The 26,263-nt window shown below is 39.8% G+C and overlaps 2 protein-coding genes, 1 long non-coding RNA gene and 1 other non-coding gene across 8 annotated transcripts in view; 1 reads left to right on the forward strand and 3 right to left on the reverse strand.

The window, feature by feature from the left end:
* thada (THADA armadillo repeat containing) overlaps positions 1-10,699 on the reverse strand; it is a 38,610-nt gene extending 27,911 nt beyond the window's left edge. Inside the window, exons 1-20 of one of the 2 annotated variants that reach the window (XM_077729955.1) lie at positions 10,346-10,699; positions 10,164-10,273; positions 9,948-10,078; positions 9,578-9,726; positions 9,470-9,502; positions 9,346-9,394; positions 9,061-9,245; positions 8,872-8,966; positions 8,410-8,633; positions 7,527-8,251; positions 7,257-7,408; positions 7,013-7,168; positions 6,779-6,886; positions 6,584-6,707; positions 6,313-6,458; positions 5,963-6,188; positions 5,741-5,876; positions 5,520-5,656; positions 5,101-5,247; positions 4,548-4,708 (exon numbers count right to left, since the gene is read on the reverse strand). In XM_077729955.1, coding sequence (XP_077586081.1) covers positions 4,548-4,708; positions 5,101-5,247; positions 5,520-5,656; positions 5,741-5,876; positions 5,963-6,188; positions 6,313-6,458; positions 6,584-6,707; positions 6,779-6,886; positions 7,013-7,168; positions 7,257-7,408; positions 7,527-8,251; positions 8,410-8,633; positions 8,872-8,966; positions 9,061-9,245; positions 9,346-9,394; positions 9,470-9,502; positions 9,578-9,726; positions 9,948-10,078; positions 10,164-10,273; positions 10,346-10,415 — 3,264 coding nt within the window. In that variant the 5' untranslated portion in view covers positions 10,416-10,699. Of the gene's footprint in view, positions 1-4,547; positions 4,709-5,100; positions 5,251-5,519; positions 5,657-5,740; positions 5,877-5,962; positions 6,189-6,312; positions 6,459-6,583; positions 6,708-6,778; positions 6,887-7,012; positions 7,169-7,256; positions 7,409-7,526; positions 8,252-8,409; positions 8,634-8,871; positions 8,967-9,060; positions 9,246-9,345; positions 9,395-9,469; positions 9,503-9,577; positions 9,727-9,947; positions 10,079-10,163; positions 10,274-10,345 lie in introns of both variants that reach the window. The other variant, XM_077729954.1, reaches the window with a different exon arrangement.
* Positions 10,700-11,132: 433 nt separating this feature from the next.
* plekhh2 (pleckstrin homology domain containing, family H (with MyTH4 domain) member 2) lies at positions 11,133-25,366 on the forward strand. Its single transcript, XM_077730275.1, has 30 exons — positions 11,133-11,321; positions 12,696-12,830; positions 15,828-15,890; positions 15,951-16,100; positions 16,224-16,307; positions 16,408-16,489; positions 16,560-16,739; positions 16,934-17,790; positions 18,179-18,254; positions 18,333-18,427; positions 18,533-18,692; positions 18,869-19,005; positions 19,078-19,191; positions 19,412-19,498; positions 19,647-19,805; positions 19,951-20,031; positions 20,331-20,510; positions 20,602-20,710; positions 20,875-20,987; positions 21,123-21,302; positions 22,007-22,104; positions 22,250-22,427; positions 22,554-22,712; positions 22,808-22,905; positions 23,045-23,186; positions 23,279-23,415; positions 23,584-23,713; positions 23,831-23,917; positions 24,065-24,214; positions 24,321-25,366. The coding sequence occupies exons 2-30, from the start codon at positions 12,708-12,710 to the stop codon at positions 24,504-24,506; spliced, it is 4,395 nt and encodes a 1,464-aa protein (XP_077586401.1). The 5' UTR covers positions 11,133-11,321; positions 12,696-12,707; the 3' UTR covers positions 24,507-25,366.
* Positions 12,335-19,332, reverse strand: LOC144205716 (uncharacterized). Of its 4 annotated transcripts, none has more exons than XR_013328192.1 (4): positions 19,254-19,332; positions 19,106-19,173; positions 15,935-16,088; positions 14,670-15,578 (listed from the first exon to the last, which is right to left on the reverse strand). It is a non-coding gene; the product is annotated as an uncharacterized LOC144205716 (long non-coding RNA). The 4 variants fall into 4 exon arrangements; XR_013328191.1 differs by having other exon boundaries at positions 19,288-19,327; XR_013328193.1 differs by lacking the exons at positions 14,670-15,578; positions 19,254-19,332 and adding an exon at positions 12,335-13,599 and having other exon boundaries at positions 19,106-19,227.
* trnai-uau (transfer RNA isoleucine (anticodon UAU)) lies at positions 21,440-21,533 on the reverse strand. Its single transcript has 2 exons — positions 21,496-21,533; positions 21,440-21,475 (listed from the first exon to the last, which is right to left on the reverse strand). It is a non-coding gene; the product is annotated as a tRNA-Ile (tRNA).
* Positions 25,367-26,263: the final 897 nt, after the last annotated feature.

The raw sequence follows: 26,263 nt of genomic DNA on the forward strand, positions 1-26,263 counted from the left end.
TCCATGTTCATTTAAATTTCAGATAACTTTTCCACAACAATTGCGAAATGAGTCCTGCTGGTGGGTGTATAATCAAAAGCTGTGAGCAAGACAACCAGATATTTTCCAGATGTCCACTTAAAACAAAAAGGAAGTCATTAAATTCTTTATGAAAAAAACACCCCTATAAACATTGTCCTTCATGTTTGTTTGAGTGACTTTGCAACAAAACAAATTAATAGTAAAACCATTGTTCCAAAACAATCTGACTCCCCCAATGGTGATGTAATCCCACAAGCAAATGCTGACACAGCAATATATCACTTTTAAAATGGCCAAGGATAATTAAAGGCAAACAATAAAATGGTCAAAAGAACTATAGCTACACTTTACCCTTTTCTCCACTTGGCATTGAAACTAACGCTCTAACAGTGGCAGCAGGCTTGTTTTAGAGACACCACTTATTTTTTGACCAGTGAGCTGCGACTACGTCCAGCATAAGAGCATGGCAGTAGCGTGACAAGTGTGTTCAAATAAGGATGCTGAGACATCCGCATAATAACCAGTCTAAGTAAAACCATCCAGTTAGTAATAGTGTTAGCAACATTATTCTAACTATACACATGCATACACACACTAGTGCCATTTCTGCGGCAGTATGTAAACTGGTGAGTGTGTAGCAGGTGAGGCAGCAGGGCGAGGCGGACGCGGAGCTCCATTGCCCTGTCATTAAAGATGTGGTGTCACCACTACCACTAAGGCCGCCAACTCTTGGCTTAGTCTGGGGTGGCACAGAGGGCACACAGAGGAATGGCAAGGTTAGAGTGTAAAAGCAAACAAATAAACAAAACTCCAAAACGACCCCTTTCTGGGATGTGGCTTTGACGCAGCATCTTAACCAAAAACAAACTGAAACCACCGAGGGGGAAAAAAGAAATTACATGAGTGACTGAGGCTTTGCCAATTAACCTTTGATTAAAAAAAGACAAGCCCTAACAATGTGACAGTTTATTTCATAATAACTGGCATGAGCTCAAACTGGAACAAAAAATGATTTGAAGAATCATTGAGATTTGTTGTATCTGTCACCATCACATATATTTGCATGTGAGTCACCTGATTTTGAGGATCTGATGATAGTCTCGAGCCAATACCACCAAAATGTATTAAACAAGGGGGGAAAAAAACACATAATTTAATTCTATTTGTTCTGGAAGGTTTGTTCCAGTGCAACAATATGAATTATGTATACATTTTTTTGGATCTCCTTATCCTTATTTTGTTGTCTGCAGCACTTAAGACATTCACACCTAATGAAAGTGGTATACATTAATCCCATTTCAAAAATGATTGTGGTCCACTGCGATTGATGACGATAGACGCCCAATCCAACTCGACTGATTAAACATGGCTACCAGTCTTCCCAGTCAAAATGGATTGGATGTCAATTTCCATCATTGGCATTGAGTTAAGCTTAAAATAAAAATACATTTTAAAAACCCAATCATTTTTCCCCCCCATTGTGATCCTCTGAAAATGACAAAATCGGGCCCTATTTCCAATCATGTGAACACATCGTACTCATACTCTGTGACCAATAAACGGATGGATGGCTAAAAAAAAAACAAGGTTTTGGGGGAATGTAGAAACAAAATGAAGAGCTGAGACAGCCCATTCATTTAGCGAAATCACAGTTTAGTAAACTTCCCTGACCCTGGAGGCATAAAAAACACCACTAAAACACCAAAGCAGGGAATGACTAAACCACAACTGCACAAAGCACAATGACTTATCACATATAGGTTAGAGAATGGACTCCCAAGACAGGTCTGACCTCACGCGAGTAAAAACAGCAGTCATGTTAGATGCCCAAGGTTGCCGGGCCCAGACCACTGCGGTACTGAGTGAGGCCAAGTCGGGCTGTTGTTCCTCGTATTTAAAGCTTTCTTCCTGAAGCTTCCCGTCTGTGTAACATTTTAAAAAAGGCCAAGCAAGCAAGGGCGGGGGAAGGGATTTATTTAGACATCAACTTCCTGTTTGCATGCGTGCCTGTTTCCCTGAAAAACTTCCCTGTGGGGAGAGAGAAGTTTCCCAAGTCTAATTACATGTATGGATCAACCCGTGACACTGGACCAAATGGGTTAGACGGTGCTCTGACCATGTTTGTTGTTCTTTCTACTTGAACTGCATTCTACGGATGAAATGATGAATTTAAAGTTTAAATATAGCACAAATATTAATGCAATAATTTTAATGCAAACAATCTCATATGGTGATTAATGTTTTTCATAAAGATTTGTTTGTATATCATACACCACTTTTGCAATCAAATATTATATCAGTATACATTTCTGCATACATTCTGCAAATATTTTCATTATTTTTGACCTAACACAGTGTCTGTGATTGTTGAATTTTACAGTGAAATTTTACATGCAAAAAAGTCATTTTTTAGTATTAGTAATACCCTGAGTAGCAGTAGCTACATCAGCAGTGGTAGTATGAATAATACAACAAAGTTGTATTTTGAATGGTCAACATTAAGGTAAATTAAATGGAACTTAACTACAGCACATAGCATCTCAAACTCTGTTGATCATACTGCAATAATAGGTGCCGTTGTAATAGTGCCACCCAAGGATAGAAACATCTCCACTGTTACTGGGCCAACGAAGATGAAACACATAATGCTGGCTGACAGAGAGAGACATGCTATAGTTCCAAATAGCCACTCACACACTACATGCATGTCATCACTGTGGTAGGGCTGAATGAATCTGCACTCCACTTTCCAAAAACAGACCGAGATTGCCACGTATAAATGACACCCTTGCGTATATTGTCGACATGATAAATACATAAACAAAGCATTGGATGAGAATATGAAAGAGAGGCTATTATTTTCCTCTCATGTAATAATGTATAGAACTAAAGACAAGATCTTGAGCGCCGTTTAGTGTTTGAAAGTATTATTTTCACCTACTATGTTACATAGTGAATTGGTTTTGTCCCACCAAAAATACCACCCAAATATGAAGTGTATTATCACACCAGTGTTCAAACAACACCTAACACAAAGACACACATCCAGCACATAACACTCCCCACTTACTTACACAGTTTGAATGCAAAGTCAACAGGTAAAAACAACCAGACACACACGTAAACACACCCTTTACTGTCTACAAAAGCAAACACGGCCTTTGTCTGGTATTCTTATTAACATGCTGAACCACTCAGACAACTATTCCTGGGCACGTTTGTCTCTCTCTGTAGACAATCGTATTGCCCAGTGTTTTCATGCTGGTGGTGGAAGTGATTTGGAAAGAATGCAGTAAAAAGGGAGGGGAATCAGGGTCATTAAAGCAGCAGGGTCGTGCCTAAATGAAAGTCTGACACTAACGAGGGAAGATGCTAATTGTACAGGGCACAGCATGACACAGACAAACTCCCACCAACTGTCTGTTTCGCTACAACTAGTGTATAAAGATAAAATTTTCAGTGGTAATGCAGACTTATTTTTTACATATTTAATCATTAAAGGCAACCTTGCACGGAAATATGTCCCATACTTTTGATAGATGGAGTGGATTCCAAATGTAAATGTATAAAAGCCATTTGTAGGTTTGCATCAAATTGATTTTATGGTTTCATTTTTGTTGAATTACATTGGCTTGGGCAAGGCATTCCTAAATGAATCTGTGAATTAATGAGTCTTATAAATCTGTTTTTCATCAGTTGTTGTATATTAGTTTTTTTTTGTTTGTTTGTTTTGTTTTGATCATTATATATTTTTGATTTTGTTTTTAGGACCCAGTCGCAACTAATGTGGTTCTCAAAGGGGAATTTTAGTACAACCAACGCCATTGGCCAAGACATCCAATTAAAGAGCAATCAACTGTGGAGTTCTCTTTCTTTAAAGGTGAATTAAACTATCTGTTTAGCATTAGCAGATCCCACATTTATAGTTAGACAAATGTAGGGGTCAGCGAATCTATGTGCTTTAGTATATTCTTTGAAGTTTAGTGTCAGACTTGTGGTCTCAGTTGATTTGCCCCATACAAGATGACACAGCTTCTGTCAAAAATAGACTTGACATTTCTTGAAAATAGAGCAGAGGGCCCCTGGGAGGCACTGCGGTGGTTTTGGTAAAAGCACAATCAATGTCTAGACTTGCCATTACACGTCCACAATGGCAGTCGAGGTTGGTCAAATTCACATATTTTTGTTATCAAGTCACATCTCTGTCCAACTTTGGAAACAAGCGTTGATGTTAGGAACCAAAAAACTTCAGGGTTCAAAGCACAATTGATACCCTAAGTTATAAATGTATGCTTACTTGGGGGTCTGTATTGACTGTCCGATTTATTTAGAAGTGATAAGCTCTCTCTTCTCTGAGATCTGAGCACAATTGCACACCCTGACATATTTGTTGAATAGGAAAAGAGTTAAATAGTAACACTTTGCATTAAATTTTTAGAACGATCAATTTTAATTCACCTAGTTCCTGGTGAAATGCAACATGGGGCAATAGCAGGAGGATAAGGAGTGAAATATCAGTGAGTTACCTGTGCCTCTGTGATGAGCCCTGGACGTGTGTGTGCGTTGTCACTGGTGTAGTGCAGTGGCAGGCTCTGACACAGCTGCCCCAGCAGCATGGCCACTTCCTTCATGCTCCGCCAGCAACACACCAGCACCATCTGGGCTGTCACCCTGTAGCCCTCACCATCTGCAGCATGCCCACACACATGCACGTGCACAAACAAGCAGAGGAAAAAGGGAAGTTTCATCACTTTTCCAGGACACAAAAGAGACAGATGAGTGGAAAAGAAGAAGACAACCACTGCCCCCATCAGGAGATCACTAACATAGCCGCTAGAAATAACACAACGAAATGAGTCATACAGCACTCAAAATATAAAATTGTGGTTGTACAAGTCATGCCGACGTTATAAACAATGTGCACTATCCCACTGTACAATTTATAAAGAAGGGGACACCCACACTAACAGAGTAACAGTAACTTACATAATATTGGGTCCAACTACTGCATTTCTGTTGTGTTACCATGTCTAGCTCTAACATATTGGAGTGTACATTTTCAAAACATGTGGAACTTACCAGTGTCTAGTGCTACTTGGGTTTTTGTATGAGTTTCTTCCTGTTCCTCTTCATCATGTGTATCCAGCTCTCTGGCACTGTTAAAGAAATCGTTGGTGTCCCTTGGCTGAATTTCCTGCAGAACTCTGTGCAGTCCTGCTGATGTGTCTGCTATATACATACAGACAGCAATTGGGGAGTAACAGTAAAACAAAATAAGTGATGAATAACTGTAAATTATTTGTGTCAGACATGTTTTCTATTCAATCATCACACTGCCATTGAAATTGTATTCATCACACCACTTCCAAGATTGCTTTTTTTCCCAATACCCTGCAGCCCAAATACTACACCCTTAGTGAATGTTTCATGATCAGGACATATTATCAAAAATTATGTTCCGCCAAGTTGTAATCAGTCAGCATATAAAGAGAAATTACCTGCACCAGCATCCATGGGTATAAGCCCCTCAGGAGAAGAACTCTGGACAACAGGAGAGACCACATCTGACAATCTGTAACAGACGGCGATAAGCTCCGACACTAGTCGCCTCCACTCCTCCGTGTTACGCAAACACCTAAAAGCAAGCATACTATAAGCGAGAGGGCAAAGGGTCAAAAGATGATTAGCCTAAATAAGAGAAATAAATTTGAGCGCTAACTCTGTGTTAAGATTCTGAAGGACTGCTGTGATACAATGGGCTCGGCCATAGAGTGGGTAGTTGGCAGCGGCCTGCAGGAGGCAATGCTCGGCTTTGGAGACCTCTAACTGTAGACAGCACAGCAAGAACTGAATCACTATAAAAAAAGACAACATAAAAAAATACATTATAGCAATGTAATTAAATAATATGGCACGCTTGAGTTCCAAAATACAATTTTACCAGAAAACGTGTTTAACTCTTGAACATCATCAGGTGCAAGTGTTAATGTAGAGGGAAGCTGAAAGTCAAGTTTTTGCTTCTGGGCAGAGTGTAGTAGCGCATTGCTTAAATTGGGCTGGTCAAGTAGTAGATTGAGCAGATGGGCAGCTGTTACACTGTCAAAGGGATTGGTACTGGTGCTTAAATCCAGCGCAGCCTGAAGAATACCACACATCATGTCTGGATCCTAAACCCCAAAGAGACATCAGAAAGATTACATGAGTAAACATGTAAATTACTTTACAAAATAATGGCTAAATTCAATTGTCTGGTGCATATTATGTGAATAGAGAGACAAGCCTTATATTAACCTGTAGTCCCACTGTTGACACGGGAAGTTTCTGAAGCAATGTTGTAGCCAGTAGTTTGACTTCTAAGAAGTTGTTTGCTATACAGTAAAGGACATTCTGAGCATAAGCAGGGGTTACAACGTCACCAAGAGCAAACCCATCAGGCCCTGAGGAGAAGACAGTGGCAGAAAGATGTTGACATTGGGTTACCATAGTAAGAGTTGTGAGGTTTAAGTTCAAGCATCATGTTTTAACGTATATTCCCAGCAAAATTTGAGTGTGTACTACATACCAGTACCAAAAGTGAAGAGTTCAGACATCAAACCAAGCAAGTGGAGTGACATGAGGCATTTGGAGAAAGAAGAACCCGGAAGCAAAACACTGAACAACTTTGTAGATAACTCGTGCAGGAATTCCTAGCACACAAAAATATACACAAATTAATATTGATTCTGCTAATGTAGGAAAAATGTAGTATACAATGTACCTTATAAAGACATAGAATATGTTGGTCTGTGGCTCTTTGTTCAGGCTCTTGTAATGGGCTCTGTCTCTTCAGCAACATCTGTGTGCTATCTTTTACTCTGCAAAGCATCTGTGCAACAGTAATAAGTAAATGATCAATAGAGGCTGAGTACTATTACCAATATCTAAGTTATACCCCAAAAAATATGGGTGATGGTGAGTGAATTCAGGGATAAAAATGTGACCATTTTCTGACCTTCTTAAAAAGACTGATTGCCTGCTGCCTGACACTTGGTGACTGGCTGTTGAGGTTGGGAAGTAAGAAATGGTGAACAAGGGCCATTTCTTGCAAGGTCAAAACTTCAGTACTCCGGTGGCTTTCACACACCAGACCTAAAGCATCCATCCTTACCTAGGAGACAAGATATAGACAAGAATATATATAAGATATATATCAGAAATAATGATATCTTGAAAAATAACTACGTGTTGAAACCTACCTGATCATGTTTATGTATTAGCGCTTGCCGAACTGGACCGAGTGCCAGTTGCTCCCATAGAGCGTCTGCTTGGGATTGCATCACTCCTTGAGATCTAGCTGCCCGCAAGCATGTCATCAGGGCGCCAAGTGCACCCCTGCTGCCAGTAGAACCTAGAAAATGTTCACAAGAAAACAATATTTACCATTAGGAATCCCCAAAAATACAATTTGGACAAGTTGATTAGTTCAGTAACAGACCCTAAGAGCTATTTAAGTTTGTGCTTTTCACCTTTGCAGTAGGGCAATCTGTCTTGTAAGGCCTGCACCATGTATGTTAGACTGGCTGGGCTGCAGCGCAGTAATTTGGGTAGAAAATAATCCAGAATATAAGTAGTCTCGTCCACTCCTGCACTACACAGCACCAGTAACAGGGGCGTAACCCACATTCGATGCCAACATTCCATCCAGTCTTCTGTAGCGTGCAGTTTATCTGCCGAGGCATCTGCAGTAAGCTGTTCCTTATGGCTAATAAATAGCCTCTCCAGTAGGTCACTGGCATATGGAGCTAATGTCTGGTCACTCATCATTTTTAGGAGGCATGAAGGAAGCTGTGGCTGTATTTCAAGCAGGTACGCAGCACCATAGAGCTCCACAAGGCATCCTAAAGCTCCATATTTTCCCCGCATGTGCCACTCGAGCTGAAGTAGTCTTTCTGTTAATTCTATAACACAACTGTCTGGCTTTGCCTCAGAGGTCGGGAATTTTGAAAATTGATGAAGGAGGAGGAGGTTGCGAAACAGGGAACATGTATGGTGGCGGACTCCATCCAGTGGATGTTCCCAGTGGGAGTAGATATGCTCCAGTAGACGTTGGTGTAAATTAGAGCCTCCACTGAATGATTGCTGGAAGCTGAGGGTACAGAGATGCCTTCTTTCCTGCAGGTATTCCAAGGCAATACTGCCCCATAGCATCAGAACACGAACTACTACCATTACAGCACCAGACTCTTTAATGCTGCAGACAGAAAAATACACAAAAACGAAACATAAATATTTGGAAATACAAGGAATCTATGTTGAGATCCAGAGAAAACTATAGTGCATGTACTGCTTTAAAAAATGGTACAATGGCAGTTTATCCCGAACATATTTTTGGAAAACTTGATTACATACTTGACATCTAGATCCAACAGAATGTTTGGGATCAACAGGAGCAGAGTCTCACAGTGTTGACCAGTGGAAGAGCCCTTCCAATTTAGCATGGCAAGGGCACCATGGCACAGATAAATCGACACAGATGGCGGACAGGCACTTGTACACAACCTCTCACACCTCTGCTTAATCCACATTGGTGCCAAGTCCAAGCCATGCGACGAGCAACGGAGCAAACTGCACACCTGAAATCACAAAGGATATTGATATAATACTCACTTGTGTTCATGAAGAACTGTTAAATCATGTACTACTACCACAACAAAAAAAAGAAATACAATGCATTCAATTATTTCTTCACGGAAGAACAAAAAGTATGTATCAGTGTATCACATTTTTTAAATAATTGTTTTTTGATTTTTTTTTATGTGTGTTCCAGCAATGCGGATCAAATCACTTCAAATATGTGTTTTAAAAACTTACCACTGATGCAACTCCATCTCCAGACTCCATTACCGAGCGGATTAATAAGACTATTGCCATGCCCGATGTGCTCTGTATTGCTTGCAAAAAGTCCTCTGGGTTCAACGAAAAGAGAGAAAGACGTGCAAAGTCAGTTATGTAAAATATTTGACAGCTATTGCTGTTTCTTTTTGAGTATTTTTGTCATACCATCAGTGATGATATGTATGTAGCAATCTAGCAGGCTGCTAAGTGTGTCCTTTAGCGTCGGGTGGTTCATCAAGGTAGAAGTAATAGAACCTTGGCATTTCTGGACGACTTGGATTGATGTTTTCACTGCAGCCAGACATGAATGCATCAACTGGGCTTGAGCAATGTGACTACCTGCTACAACCCTTAAACAAAACAGCAGAGGGCGACATGAACAGGGATTTTAATAAAAATACATGAAGTGAACACGTATTTTATGCAGTAAACAGTGGTCTAAATGCACACCTGTTTTGATCAAGATATTCATGTAATCCATTAAGAAGAAACTGCAAAACTACACAGAAGACAACAAGGTTAATACTGAATCACTCACAAAATATAAGATGTCAACCTTTGTAGAAAAACAAACCTTCTGGAAGGAGTTTATTGATGCATTTCTCCCCTGAAAACATTGTTAGATCAGATGGTTTGTTATTTTCTGAATGGAATATAATATATCAAGAACTTTCACACTTACCTAAAGGGAAGCCATCCAAACAGCCAGCAATGGTGTTTATAAAATGTGGGTATTGATCACGTTTTGAAACTGACATACAGTCTGATAGGCACATGGAGAGACAAACTGTGGTTCGATCCTGAAGCCAGGTTGGAACTGAACTGAGGGCACTGAATAAAGGCACACAGACAAACATGCTACATGAAGACAAACTATATATGGTACCAGTGTTTAAGTAAACTGCTGGTAAGTCTATGTCAGTTAAATTTATTTTAAATTATTATCATATACTACTATTATCGTGTTTCAGGGTTATAATATGATTCCGGTTTTCAAATAAAAAGTACAAGTGCCTACATGTGACTCTTCAGTCATAAGTCTTATTTTGCACCTGGATATGGCACGTCGCAATGGGTTTTTGGCCTGCAGAAAAATGTAACCCAAGGACAATGTCTGTAGACAAGACCCTAAAATTTCTCCATCTTTTGGTTCTTCACTCAGCGCCTCTAGCAGCAAACCAGCCTAATGAAGAATAAAAACATCCAATATATGACATCACCTGCCATTGAGAGCACAACAATGCATTGTCTTAGTTAGTTGTGATCACCTTTTTGACCAGCTGGATTTGTTGTACTGGATCATTGAGCTCCAAACAAGTGTGCAAAGTCTTGGCAAGCTGTCTGACGCCATCGTCCCCTCCATCCACAGAAAGAGATGCTATAGGCAAGGATGCAGAACTGTTAACATTATCCGTCCATCAATAATTAAAATGATCTCCCCACACATTACCTAACAGCTCGTGCAATTTTTCTTCCTCCAAGACTAAAGCTTCAACTTTAGGGGTTCTCTTTTTTACCATGATGCCACATTCAACTCAACCAGGAAAAGTGCGCAAATGTGATAAGCGACATCAATCGTAATAAAATTCCAAATGTAATACAAATGGACATGCGCGTTTTGCAAGCTATACAGCTGTAACACCCCGTGTCCTATACTAAATAGCCCAGAGATTCAGTAAAGTTTTAACACAGATGACTTGGATTGTCAAGATATTGAAAAAAAAATGTAAATACTGTACAACGTGTGTAAAAGTATACTGCGTCCCCTCCTCTTGCGCATGTGGCAGCAACTTCCGAAACACCATGCAAGCTTCCGACTGCGTCTTTTCCGGTGGTGTTAGTTTCAGAATTAAACAAACGTTTTAAAGTAGTGCATATCTTCTTTTTTTGAAACGTCGTCAGGGGTCGCCCTTGGCTTTACTATGATCTTAAAATGTTTGAACCGTAGACTGTAAAACTGTTGAATAGTTTTTAAGTCCGTGTTGAACATTATTTGCTACTTCCAGTCTTTCAAAGGATTATCACACAGTTTCTATTATCATTATTATTAATAATAATATATTTGGATTGTTAGAGGCTTAACTATATACGATTGCGTCCTTGTAGTAACAGGCAAATATATTTGAACGCGGTAAGAAGTGGGTCCCATCCTTAAATAGCGCTCAGTGTTCTGATTGGTCGAAATTCTCCATCAATCCAACATACGTCGCTTTCTCCCACGCAGTGAAACTCCCACAATTTGTGTGATTGGATCTGTTGACAAAACCACATCGAATCGCCAGCCCATTCCCAACTTTCCTCCAGAAACTCTAAGGGAAAACAAAAAAGTCGTTTTTAAAGACGTTTTACGGAAATTTTAAAATATATGGACCTGGAAATGGCATGAAACGCCGCGTGTAGCGGCCCCCCATAACTTCTTTTCACTGGTAAGTCGGGAAACTCTTTAAAATCTGATGTTAGAAATCAATGAATAAATATCTGAATTAAATCGAAAAAAAGATTAATCTTCTTTCTAGTGTCAGCGTCACAGTTTTCGAGGACAATCGCGTAGTGGACTGGTGGTACCAGTTGGTGATGTACTTTTTGTGAATAGCATGAGTCATTGTTTTTTTTATTCAAAAGCAGATACTAAACTATGAAAATGTGATATGTTATATATTAGCTGTTGTCTTAAAAACCATGCTAATGAACTATCATATTCAATAGTCTGCGTGTGTTATTCAAGTAATCCTTTTTCATCATCGAGTTTAGGTTTGGTTATCTATTCAAGAAATATTGAATAACCTCGTTGTAAATTCTTTCTATGCTAATAAATTATTGTTATAAGAGATTATAGCATCGTTAACTCTTTCAGGAACAGTGGTGGTCCCTTGACACAACCTTTAAACTTGCATACAGCAAGTCACTATTTCTGGTCATTAAAAAAGAAGACATCCAATTACTTTAAATTGGGGAAAACTGGCAATGAATAATTATGCTTTAGTGCCATTGACCATAGATATTTAGCTGGGACTGGCTTCCTTTGCCCCTCCCGGTGAAACTGAATGGGACGTCTAGCGCTGACAATGGCAGCCGATCTGTTAAATCAGTGCACTACAATAGCTTAAATAAAAATCATGAGTGGTGAATACAAAGGTTTAAATGTCTCTTATTAGAGAACAGTATGGCTCACCAACCAGACCTTCTCAGCAGGGGTTGTACATCAGTTTTAATTCTCCCAACAGCATACTACATAATAGTAAGCAATATTGTTAAGCTATTGACGTGATTGAGGCGTAATTAGCTTGCATTCAAAAACAGGTTACAAATTTGAAAGACGATAAACATTCAAATAAATTTGGCTTTTTTGCTTTGCCATCATCCGTCTTTACCACAGCAAAAAAGCGACAAAAATAACCCTGTGAAAGCTAGAATAACCCTGTGGAAGCCAACATACAGTCCTTCTCAGCATGTTTGTAGTTTCGTTGCTCAGACGCCAGCTGTGTAATGAGAGGTTATTATATAAAGCAGAAATCCAGGCTTATATTTGTGTTCACCCGCCATTAAAAATCATCATCCGTCATTCTCTTTTATCTGTTTTCCAATGAGAGCAGTGGAAAATTATACTGATGATTTTCTATACATGGATGAACAAAATGATATGCCCACTGCCTACATTGGACTAGTTTACCTCAGCATTGGAACATTTCAGGTGCTGACTAACAGCAAAACATCTGGACTTCTGGATTTTTAAAATAAATATACGTCAAAACGTTTTCATTGTGAAAGTATGTGTTTATGTGTGTGTGTGTGTGTTCCAGGGAGAAAGCATAATGGCAGAAGGTGAGGAGTGCATGAGTCGGGAGGACTGGAAGGACAAGTGTATGGTCCTCGAAGCTCTGCTCATGAAGTTCAGGGTTCAGATTATCAAAATTCGAGCGCTGACTGCCGACAAGGTTTGTCGAAGCTCTTTTTTTCTATTTTAACTTTTACTTTTACTATTATACATTGTATTTTACATGGCCCCTAATTACATTGGAACTGGTTCACTTGTGCTGATATAAAGGGGATCGAAGTTAATTCAAGTAATAGGAGTTAAAAAGAAGTGATAATAAATTGTATGCTGGGTTAGCGTTTTCCATACTGCCTATCCTCGGGGTAGGTGGGGCATACCTTCAATTGGTTTGTATGTTGTTATGTAGACATTATAAAGACTTTAGTCATGTGACATGAATCAGGAAGGACCGTTTGAGCTGTCCATCTTGAGCTAATAAGTACTGGGCTGGCAGAAGTTTCACCATGAACACTAATATCTTAGTACAATGTTAGAAATGTTCTTTTTATGTCCATATTTTCGTATCAACAGGCATTCTCGGAAAGAAAATAGTTAAATTATTACGTACATAGTCAGTCCCTCACTGTCTAGGCCAAATTGCTGATGCCATGAGGTAATGGATAACAGTCCCCTGCTTATGTTTGGGCTATGCTACCGCACTGCCAGCCCTGCGAACAAAACATGTTATTTTAAAGCTGTGTGGTGATACACAAAGGCCTCTGCAACTCCCTTTTTGATCGCTGAAGATGAGTTAGGAAATTGCAGATCTGTTGTACATAGCCTTTTGCAGTGTATTTGTCAAACTTTGTTTATTTCTGTTGTGCACTGATTCCATGCTGACTACTCCATTAGACACTGTTGATTTCCAGACTTGGCGATGTAATAAAATCCTAGAAAGCATGAGACGCATTGAGAATGAGGGCATGAAAATAAAGTAGAAAGAGTAGGGGAGAGGCCCATAAAGACTAAGCTCCCCAAGGGAGGAAATAGCTAGTTTGGTTAACTGGATGCGTTTTTACACCCGTTTGTTGAAGAACGGGGTCATTTTGAGTTTGTTGCACGTGTCTTTATTTTACTTCAGTCAAATGTAACTTCATTGATTTCTTTCTTCAAACTCTCCCTATTTGTGCTGACAGCCCACAAATACCGAGTAATAGCTACAAAAAGAAACAAAGTATTTTTCATGAAATAATCTACTGTATAGCCATTTGATACAGTAAAAAAAACACAAACTTCTGAATGTTGAAACATTCTTACTACTGTTGCTCTTTTATAGATTCTGTTTTAGAAACACCAGTTGCAATCACGACAGACTCAATAAAAATTTATAGTGTAAAACTGCTTATAATGTTAGGAAAGATTACTCTTGATCAGGTGTACTCCCCTATTCTGACAAATGATTGAATGTGTTTTGGAAAAATGTCATATTCTTTTACTTTAAATTGTTACATGAGCATTTAAGGGCAATATGTTCCAGCTGAACTGCATCCCTTTCGTCCTCAGTGTGTATATATGTATCTATAGCTAATTTATTGCTGGTCTGACAAATCATAGCTGCAGAGAAAGACGCTTTGTGAGCTGGCTGCTGACGGGGGAGGGATGGTTAGAATTCAGGGGAGGTTGGACACAGAGAGCCAGTTGTGGAATTCCAGGAATGAAAGTCAAAGGAGAATTTGGATCTGAACACAGAGCGGCCTGCAAAGGTGACATGGTGCGAAAGTGATATTTGTGTCTAGACAACACTAGCCATGGGTACTCATATTAGAAGTGAATAATATTTGTTTTAATGTTTTATCAAACCAATACTTTCCATTAATCACATTTGAGCTGCACAGGATGTGACAAAGTGCACACCTTGAACTGATTTCGCCTGCATTTAATCGTGTTATAAACGCCACGTTTTTTAAAACTTTTCTGTCTGCGCGTGCATGTAGTTGTGTGTATGTGTGTGTGTGTGTGTGTCTGTGTAGAATTCAACTATAGCGTGCTGCGTTGATGCCTTGTAATTAACATGCTTTTCTTTGCCAGATGCTATACTTGCAACTTGGTGACGTGCGGCTTGTGGTACTGTGAGGAGAAGCCGAGTGTGTATTGAAAAATCTGAGTTAGACTCACTATTTAAATGTTTGTTTACAACAAACAGAATTATTGTCTTTTATTATTCCACTTAATTATGATAGATAAATAAAAGTATCATCAAATAAACCAAGTAAATTGACTCTGACTTGCTAAATAGAACCTTAAATAATACCTAGAGGTACATACATTTTTAGTAGCAACTTCCAAACCCGACTGTGGGTTTATTCAGTGGCATAATCTCCTAAACCCAGGTTTGAAGAAACTCTTTCTCTAGCTGCATACTGACATAAAATGAGGGTCAAGCTGCAGAAACGGTCATGTGTCCAGAGGCAGTCTGGTTTGTGGAAACTATGAATGGCTTTGGCAGGGTGTGGCTGCTTCCGAGAACAAGGAGTTTAGTTTGTTGGTGTGAGCAGAAGCAGAGTGAAAGTGGGAGCACCGCCATGGCAGCCTTAGCCATCCACAATATGCCTGAATGCAGTACAGTGTCCCTCTGCAGTATTTTCTATAGCTTGCCTCTCATTTTCCTCATTTTAGTCTTAATATGAGTCCCCGGTGCCTTTTTTTCAGTAAATATCTTTTTTTTATGAGTTACTTGCAAGGAGATTGTTTCAGCTTCATTAGGATCACTGGAAACTTTGAGGAGGCTCTTGGTCTTTGTACTTTCATATGAGCAGATATAGCTACATATTTGGGGATTACTGTCTATGAACACATTATGATTTTCCATTGACACATAATCCTCCATCCAGCGTTTGAGTCGAAAAAGTTTTCCCAGCATATTTCACAACTGTAAGCAGAAGATTTCAGGGTCATTCCTTTACTCTTCTATTGACAGACATGCACAGTTTTGCATGGTGAAGTAACATACAATGTTCTGTTTGTACCTGGAGAAAGGTGACACCTCATAATCCTTATGTAACTGGTCAAAGAGGCTGAATATAAAACTGTACTTGTTCAATGGGTCCTTGGTTCTCTTATGCAACACGTTTGAAAACAACAATTTAGCACAAGTGGTCAATTTGCTTTTCTGTTACAGATTCAGCAACTCGAGATTCAAGTGATTGATGCAGAAAAACGAGCTTTTACCGCTCAGCAGCAGGTAACACATCAGACAGATTGGCCTACAGATTCGGTTTAGCATACCTGTGTAAAACTTTAGGTACAATGGATGGAGGAGAAGCTGAGAGCTCCGGACATTCAGCCTGAAGACAAAGAGAAGCTCTGGTTTGAGCGATGCCAAGAGCTTCAGGCCTTAGTGCAGGAGAAGGAAGATACGATCAGCCAGTTAGAGCAGCAGCTGGAAGAGCAGGTAAAATACTCAAGACATCAATTGATATATTTTGCTAAATGTAAAAATAATGCATCCAACAACATAATATCCCCTCCAAGTATTGGTAATCCCAAGCAAATTGGTGTTGTTTATTTGCAAAAGAAACAGTCAAGAATTCAAGATGCCAAGACTGTGGAGGAGAAAGCAGCAAAGATCAAGGAATGGGTGATGCTCAAATTGTCAGAGGTAGCGAAAAATCAAGAAAAATATGACATAAATTTAATTGTTTTCAAGCCAATGAAGTATTCGTTATATTCATCACCATTAAATTCATGTTTCTTCTTAGTTTGAGGAAAAGAATGCTGCACTAATAGAAACAAATAAACAGCAGGAAGCACAGATTAGTCAGCTAAAGAAAAAAATGGAAGGTCTGTATGACATGTAAAGTTATATCTTTGTTTGTTACCATGCTAATTCATGCATTGATTATTTTTCCAGAATGTGAACGGAAATGTTCCGGTAGACGGGCAGTTCCCTGCAAGCCAGGTGAAGCCCAACGTGTTAGCAGCCTGACATTTGGCTGCTTCCACGTGAATGGAAAAAGCGCACAGGTTTTGAAAGGACCCATTCCCTCCCAAAGGAGCCTCAGTACTGAGAGTGGCGACACTGTAGACGATGGTAAGAATGCTTTAAGTAATTAAACTACAGCTGGGATAGGTGTAGGTAGTATGCAATTCTGAGTACAGAGCCTAAACTACAAGCCTTGATGTCTAGAATTTTATCTCATTCAATGAAGGCCTATCAAATGGATGTCCCGTAAATTTAGCACTTGTAAGGTACCGTTTGACACATCTTCCTTTTTATTCTAACAGATAACACAACAAATCAGACAGCCTCCTCAACGGCAGATGCAGAAGTACATTGGCAAGATCAAACCAGACTGCTGGATACGCAAGTGGAGGAGAATGACAATATTACTCCATTGGATTATGGAGTAAACCGGCCAGAGTCATGTAGTGTTTCATCAGTGCTCTCGGGAGCTGGAGGTGGTTGTGAAGTTAGAGATGGAGGTCTGGAGTTAAGTCCCGCTGACAGTGAAGCCTACCTGACAGCCTCGGATGACAGCAGCTCACTTTTTGACGACGACATGCAACGAGCAGAGCGCCCCATCGTCTTGGATGTGTCAAGTGGAGGGCACGGGGAATGTAAAAGGAATGAGGACTGCTCCTCTGAAGAGCTCAACAAACGATTCCAGTCACAGCGATTAGATTCGTCATCCTCGTCCAGCGAGGCGAATACCCCCAGCCCCATTGTCACACCAGCTCTCATTCCCAAGCGGCCTAACCCACCTCAAGACCCGAGAGATACCCCTGCTTCACCCAAACAACCCAGGCTGAGGAACCCAGCAGGTTTGGGGTTGATGCACGCTATGGCCAAGAAGCACCTAAGCCAGCCACCAATAAGCAGTGAGGCAGCGCAAAGCCAAATACGGAATGCTCTCAGCATGCTGCGCTCCTCTCGGCCACAAGAAACTGACCTTGACCAAGTGCAGGAGGTCAACATGGAAACAGGAAAGGAACCACCCGTTCACATTGGCCTCGGCTATCGTACCAAACCCGCAAAGCTTTCCGTCCACGTCACACCGGTTCCTACTGATGTGTGTCCAGAAATAAACCTGGACAGTCACGGTCCACCTCCAACACCCCCTTTACACAGACTCCCCTCCTGGGTAAGAAAGTGAAGACTCTTGTTTATTTTATATGCATTTCTGTAGAGTTTCATTGTGGGGGTGAAAATGGTACTTAATGTATTTTTGTTAGCAATCTACAACTAACTTCCAACTGGGTCGTCAGACTGTGTTTCTAAATTAAGGTAATATTGTTTATTTTAACAGATTGGTCAGTACAAGATTATTAAATGCCAGCCATCTCAGTTCAAATACAATTGACGTCACTTTTAGTGGCAGGCAATAAGTTAACATAAGGAACATCTTTTTTAGTTGAACAAAATTGTTTTTACATGATTCAAATGCAATGCTATTTGTAAAATGTTATGTGTAGGTTTATACAATTATTTTCTCATCATCCTAAATACATTTTGTATTCATGTCTCTAAAGGAGAGTCGCATCTATGCAGTGGCTAAATCTGGAATAAGATTGTCTGAGACATCCTGCACAGACTCAACTAGCAAAGGTACGGTAGTAAACATAACTGTCCTAATGACAAAGTCTAGCCCTGCCTGATTTGTTTATTTAACTCTGTTATGTATAGACCCCTCTCTGCAATCATCCTGTCCTGCCTATGTCATATACACATCACTCATTTATAAAAACATGACAGCACCAGTTTATACAACGCTGAAAGGGGTAAGTCCATCCATCCAACACTTTCATGCTGTGTGTTGTGCCTGCAAGTGTTCAAAAGTGTCTGTCTGTCTTTAATATTTTGCTTGTCTTTGTGAACACCTGAAGAAAGCCACTCTGCTCAGCAACAATCCGTTCTTAGATGAGTCATCCAGTTCTGAGGAGTCATCTAGTTCTGGGGAGGAAGATGGTTCCTTATGCAGCTCTAACACATCTTCCAGCTCTCTCAAGGGCAGCAATCCAGGAAGTCCACGCTCTCTTAAAAGAGGTGCATGTCTTTTATAATGGGCGAAAATGACCACAGAAGAAATAATTTAAACTTAGGTATTTGGGATATACATTCAGAAAAGTATACAGTGTATTTATGATGGCGATTCATATCGCTCTCTTGATGGGATAGGCTTCTACCCAAATGAGGATAAATGAAAATTCCCCCATTTGCAGCTGTGTCCATGTCTTCAATGACGTCAGAGAGTGACTATGCCATCCCACCTGATGCCTACCCTACCGATATTGAGTGTTTTGAACCGGAGCAAAAACTCCCCAAAACATGTTCCTCATCTGCAGAAAACAGCAAGACTGTGCGTATTCGTTTTGCTCATGGATGGATGGCAAATCAGTCTCATTCTCATTTTCAGTATTGCATGTTCTAGGAATCAATGGAAAAATCAGGGTACTTACTGAAAATGGTGAAGACATGGAAGAAAACATGGAAACGACGCTGGTTTGTCTTGAAAGATGGAGAGCTGCTATATTATAAATCCCCGGTGAGTACACATCTAGCAGTTCCACATGTTTGCAAAGCTTTCATTTTAAAATTATTAGATACTTTGGTTGTGATTCATAGTCAGTAGCAAATTTACCGACTGATGCAGCAGTATTCTTCCATAAGGCTATTTCTCATCTCCTTGGGTTACTGTTGCCACATACTAAGGATTGAGATTCTCTACTACACATCCCTTACTGTTTTCAGTCATGTTTCCGCAGAGCGATGTGATCAGAAAACCTCAAGGTCAAATTGAAGTCAATACCACCAGCAGCATTGCACGAGGGGAAGGAAAACAAGTGCTCCAGGTATTTATACATTCAAGCAGACTGTGTACCAGACAGACTATTAACTGTTTAAGATCATTCCAAATCCCTTATCTTGGAATCCAAATATAAGATGCTGAAACACAATTTTTGCTTGATTTAACACCACTTTTATCATTGTTTTGTGTAGATAGTCACGGGTAAACGAGTGTACTACCTGAAAGCGGACTCCCCTAACCTCCTAGAAGAATGGCTTATGGTGCTGCAAAGCGTGTTGAGACTTAAAGCTGCAAGTCCACTTTTCACTCGGCCAGATTTTCGGCCCTGTGCAAAGGGACACCTTCTCAAGGTTTACGTCATTATTGTACAACTTTGACCAAATTGAAAGATGTCTGATTACTATACATTTTACTCCCAAGTTTTTTTTTCATTTTGCTCTTCACACTATGTTTTATTACATTATGCATACAGTATATTTCTTCTGTCCTTGGCAGGTAAAGCATGGGTACTCGAAGCGGGTTTGGTGTGCACTGATTGGCAAAACTCTGTACTACTTTCGCAACCAAGAGGACAAGGTACAATTTGTGAAACGCAGTAATATTTATCTACTTTTTAATTGATTAACATTGAGTTGATTGCACTTTTTCATCCGTAAAATTCAATTGATTTATTGCTTCTGAAATGTTTGTCTCATTATTTACAACTCAAAATTAACAGTACTGGTCAAAATGTTCTATAATTTTCTACTATGAAATTATGTTAACCATCATTATTTAAAAGTATAATTTCATCCAGAAATGCCAAGAGTATTATTTAAAAAAAAGCAAATATACTCCATCCTGCTTTGATCATTTTATTTTTGTGTGTTTTTTAGTTTCCTCTCGGTCAGATTAAGCTTTGGGAAGCCCAAGTAGAAGAAGTGGACAGGTCTCGGGACACTGAAGATGGCCTGAAATCATGTGGAGGCTCATTGCAGGTAGCGTCCTTTACAATCGCTATCCATTCACAAGATCAAGAACCTACGTACCTGCTCATCGAGTCTCACCATGAGAAGGTCAGCCTTTTAACTCTACATCTATACAAGAACCAAAAAATAATGCAAGTACTTTTGATGTCCAAATGACAAAATCCATTGTATTGTTCAGGATTCGTGGTTGTATCACCTCTGTGTCGCAGCAGGAACCATGATGGGCAAAGTAGGCACTGAGTTTGAAAAACTAGTGGGCAAACTCTTCCAAGTGGATGGAGATACAAGTGAGGCTTTTCAAGCTTTTCAAGTGACAATGCTTATTTAAGATCTGAATTAATTAAAAAAAAATAGCTTTTGAATGAGTGCTGATTGTTTTTCAAACTATTTTCTGCTTTGATTTGGTTTTGAAATGTTCTCTTCATCTGTTTAATGCATGCTTGACTTGCAGACTCTCAAATGTGGAGTCATCCAACATTATGTTTCAGTAAGGAGGGTCTATTGTCACCTCTGACCACACTGCCCTCCCAGGCACTACAAACAGAAGCCATCAAACTATTTAAGGTGTGTTACATGAATACGCTTTCTGTACTTTGGTAATTTGTGGCTACATAATCACTATGTATTTTATTGTTGTTGATTTCAAACCTCCAATAGAAAGTGTATATTGAACAACTAGGTGTGTGTACTGGGTTTCAGACTTGTCAGTTGTTCATCAATGTGGCCATCGACACCCCTGCCATCGACTATCATGTCTCTTTGGCTCAAAGCGCCCTGCAGGTGTGTCTGGCCCACCCCGAGCTTCAGAATGAATTCTACTGCCAGCTCATCAAGCAAACCCGAAAGAGGCAGCACCATAGCCACCCTGGACCTCTGCAGGTGCGTATTCTCACCACCTGATGGCAACAGTACCTTGATCCCTAAATTTAAAGCATGAGCAGACGGGAGAGGGCGACACATTGTTGCCCAGCTTGCAGATGCTTGATGGCCCAAATTGAACAAGGGTCAGCAAAAGATGCTCCAGGTGAGGCTCGAACTCACAACCTCAGCATTGCTCTACAAAGTACTGCTGTATAAGTACTGCGCGCTGACCGATTGCGCCACTGGAGCTGATATCAAACAGTTGATTTGATATAATAGATCAGACCACTCTGTATTATTTTGTACTGTGTTCAGTTATTCTTTCATGCACATTTGCTTTCTGAATGGTGTTTTCAGATGTTTATTTTCCACTGTTAGAAGCAATTGAAATCCGAACAGTAAATGACAGTGCAAATTAGATCTTCCAAAAAATAAGGGGTACCATTGCTACTTCTTGGGGAGCTAGTGGTGCAATTGGCTAGCATGCAGTACTTATAAACAATTATATTGTAGAGCAATGGCAAGGTAGTGTGTTCAAACCTCACCTGGAGCATGGGCTTGTTTTTTAGAATGCCTCTAACTGGTGAGAAATCAAGGAGTCACTCGTTGAGATACAATTTGATTGTTATTGTTATATTAAGACTTAATATAACAAATTTAGAACACTTAATAATTAAGTGTTCTAAATTTGGATTTCATTAAACCAATTTGTCAATCTTCAGGGCTGGCAGTTTTTAGCCTTGTGTGTTGGACTTTTTCTGCCTCAGCATCTTTACCTCTGGCTTCTCCAATTTCATCTCAACAGACATGCAGACTCAAGGTGATAAAACAGCATTAAAGTAATTAACCCTTGTCTAGGCCATCTCCCATGAAAATAATACAATTGTAGTATCATTGGGTTGTGCAAATGTTTACAATACACTTTTACTTCCATATAAATTATCAAATACCTTCTTTTTGCCTAGGACTGAGGTGGGTAAATATGCCATCTACTGCCAGCGTTCTATGGAACGCACCCAGCAGAAGGGTGAAAGACAAGCCAGACCATCCCGCATGGAGATCCTATCTATTCTGCTGAGGAATCCCTATCACCATTCCCTACCCTTTAGTGTGCCGGTTCACTTTCTCAACAACACGTACCAGGTAAAAAAAAAAAAAAAGATCATATTGATTCAGGCAGGCCTGTTATGAAGACATTTCAAAATCTCATGGTAATTCTGAAACGGCTTGGTGGGTTAAATCTTGCTAAAACTGATTGCCTTTTCATAGGTGGTAAGTTTTGATGGGTCAACTACAGTGGATGAGTTCCAGTGTCGCCTCAATCAAGACACCGGCATGAGAAAAACTGGACAGTCAGGTTTCAGTCTGTACACTGATGACCCAACTGGACGAGAGTTGGAACACTGCTTGCATCAAGGAAGCATCAAGGTGAATTTCTAATCATCCGAACTATTGTGTTTGCTTAGTGGATATTTTTCCTTGGAAAGTGTGTGTGGTGTTTCTGAATTGCATGTCTGTGGCAGATTTGTGATATTATATCCAAATGGGAACAAGCGTCCAAAGAGCAAAACACTGGCAAGTCAGAAAACACCAGAACCGTACGCCTCACCTACAAGAACAGGTATTCCACAAATTATACTGCAGTTTTTGTTCCCACGTCTACTAAACGATCACATTTATCCAAATGCTTCCACTTTTGCTTCATGCACATTTAACGTTCATGGATTTGCAACTGACCTTTGACCTCTTCACTTTTCCAGTCTATACTTCTCCAGTCAGGTGAGAGGAGAGTCAGAGCGAGAAAGGTTATTGTTGGCTTACCAGATCAATGAAGCCATTATAGCAGGACATTTTCCTGTCAACAAGGAGTTGGCCCTGGAAATGGCTGCCTTACTTGCCCAGGTCTGAAAGTTCTTGAGTATTTCTCATTTGGAAATCAAAACATTTAAAAATACCAGTTGTATTTTTATTGTCTGTTTTTATGTACCTATCAGCTGGAGTTTGCAGATTTTGAACGTCCATTCTCAACTCCTGGACCAGTTCAAATTAAATCCAACCAAACTTTGAAACAGGTCCTGGACAGATTCTACCCCAAACACTACCGTCGGACCGCATCCGAGGAACAACTTAGGTAGTAAAATACATTAATTTGCAAAGTATCTTCAAAGATAGGTCAAATGTACACTGTACCTGTTCCAGTTCAAACGATCAACAGCGGGTATTAAGTTACTAGAGGTTAAATTGTGTAACAAAACTATCTTTTTTGGACAATTTATAACCATAATGTTTTGTCTTTTAGACAATTACTCCAACGTCTTTCTGCCCGCTGGTCGTCACTTAAGGGTCGAAGTTCATCTGAGTGTGTAAGGATATACCTGACTGTTGCTAAAAAGTGGCCTTTCTTTGGTGCCAAACTATTTGAAGCTGAAGTAAGTGTCTTTTTTTGTATGTTAAACCATGTTGTTCATTCATACTACACTTGCATTAGCATCATTGCAATTCATGAGATAATTATCAGCAAATGTGTGATTTTAATGTGTTTTCAGTTAATCACTTCCTCACCAGACCTAGCAACACGTGTTTGGCTGGCAGTCCATGAAGAGGGTATCAGTGTTCTGGAGTACAACTCCATTGTAAGCTACCTTTCCCATCACCTCCGCATTGGTTTATTACAGCATCTGCTGAGCTTCTCTGTTCTTCTGATTAAACGAAAAATTGAGAGCATAGTAGTAACCTCAATTAAAATATGTTAAATTGCTGATATATTTCTGTTCATTCAGAAACCACTGGTGTCCCATCCTTACAAAAATGTGATGACATTTGGCGGCTGCAAACAGGACTTCTTACTGGTGATGGCAAAGAGCAGCATCAACAAAACAACCAAAGAGAGACCCTCAGAAACCCATACGTTTGCAATGGATGAGTTCAAGGTGAATAAGCAGTAATGTAGTCTTTTTATTTCACAAAAAAAAATGAAATCAGTCAAATCGTCATAAAAAAAGCTAAATATCAAAATAATATTGATTTCATCACCAGATCAGAGAGATTACCCTCCTCATCTCTAGCTACATCAACAGTGCACATCAGCAGAAGGCTGCAGCACACCACCTATCTGCCCCTGCTCTCATGGTGGCCCAACCAATCAGCCTGAAGAGCAAAGAACTCAGAAGCAAGTCTCCACCAGCACTGGGCCGTCCCAGTAAGACCCCAACCTTGTTGTAAAAGTAAAGTCCTCCTCTCAGGTTCGAGAAACTGGCCCGTCCTTGTCTGCCCTCTGTAGGGAGCACTTGAGAATTTCCTTTCTGGTAATGTCTGGGAGTTGACATACAGCTTAAAAGGGATGCCGCTAGCTTTCTGGGTACAAAGGTGAAGACTAAACTTGAAGCATTCTCAGTCTAAGTGTTGCCGTTGAGTTTAGTGGCTGAAGAATCAACCATGTTTACTGATTAACTACTCTAATGTTCACATCGTTAATCTCCAGCGTCTGTTGCATTTTATGTACTGACATTGAAGTTTAAGGAGGAGGAAAGAGGGATGTAAAAACTACCAATGATCAAAATGATACACATTTAGACTTTTTTTGTGTGGAACTGTGCCAAGATGAGCGCACATTATTCTTTGATGAAGATAGTGCTATTTAATAAACAAAGAAAGGTCATGAAAGTAGAAAGGTAAGGGAAAGGTATTTCGAATAGTCTAACAAGTCAGTAGTGAGCCAAAACTGTGTTTCGACAAATCTAAATACTTTTGGAAGTGGCAAAGTGGGTTGCAGGAAAGTCATTCTAAATGAGAAACAGGCATTTGTGGTTACTGAATAACCAAGAGGAGGGGAAACTAACACCCGTACGAATTGTTAAAAGCTGTAGAATGATGCTTTGTCGTTTTGTTGTTTTGTGGTATTGTACTTACCATACACATAATTCAATTAAAAACTGGAAATAGAAGTTATTTAATATAAGGGTACTTTAATACGATACTCCCACTGTTGCTTGTTAATAAGAGGTTTGTCAGAATACATTATATTTAATTGATTTGGGAAAGTGTATAAGTGATGAAACTATGACAAATAAAGTACAAACCTATAACAACGTTGTGTTTGGTCTTCAATTGACTAATCAGCACATGCAGGAAAGCATCTCAGTAATGGCGATTAAACACTCAGGTCAAAATTTAGAACACCATCCAAAACCTCACCCCCACCCCCCTGCTGCCTTTTTAGGGTGAATGGGAGTGGCGTATTGATACTGTCAACCGGCACCTGACTACAAGTGACACTCCCTCATTCCAGCACTCCTTCAACCAAGGTAGGGGGAGGATATACGATACCTAAGCTGCCTGAACTCGTTTGAGACTTGCTTTTGTTCAGTTGCCATGGAGATAAAAAGAGGGAAGGCCAAAGGGGAAGTCGTAATTTGGTGAGGAGAAAAGGAAATAAATGGACATAAGCAACGATGAATATTATGTCAAAATATGCAATACTAAATATTGGGGTTGTTGAGATATTTACCAACTATTGTTCACTCTAAAAAAAAAAAAACACTTATAATTCAGCAATTTGTTCTAGGGAGAGGAAACAACAATGGATTGTTCACCACACCATAGTATTCTACTTAAGTTGTAGGAGGCAACACAATAACTTGTCTTTTTTGCATGATTTGCTTGACTTGACCACTTTGGAATTTGAATTTTGCCAGCATTATCAATTCCTTTACATATGTCTTGATGTGGTCATTTGTTCCATGAAAACGGTGGTTTCGACAAGCAAGGCAAAACCTGACTGTCAGGTTGAACACAAAGCAAGCCTAAATGCATAGTACACACCTCCCACTTAACACTACCATGGCTTGTTGCCAAACAAGCTGGATTCATAATCAGTATTGCGAGTAAATTCAACAGAACTGCTGTATACTTGAAGCTACAAATGACAGTGACACCTAAACATCCATACAAGTTGAGTAAAAAAATTTATGATTTTAGCC

This window comes from Stigmatopora nigra, chromosome 12 (assembly GCF_051989575.1).
Source record: "Stigmatopora nigra isolate UIUO_SnigA chromosome 12, RoL_Snig_1.1, whole genome shotgun sequence".
Classification (NCBI taxonomy): Eukaryota; Metazoa; Chordata; class Actinopteri; order Syngnathiformes; family Syngnathidae; genus Stigmatopora; species Stigmatopora nigra.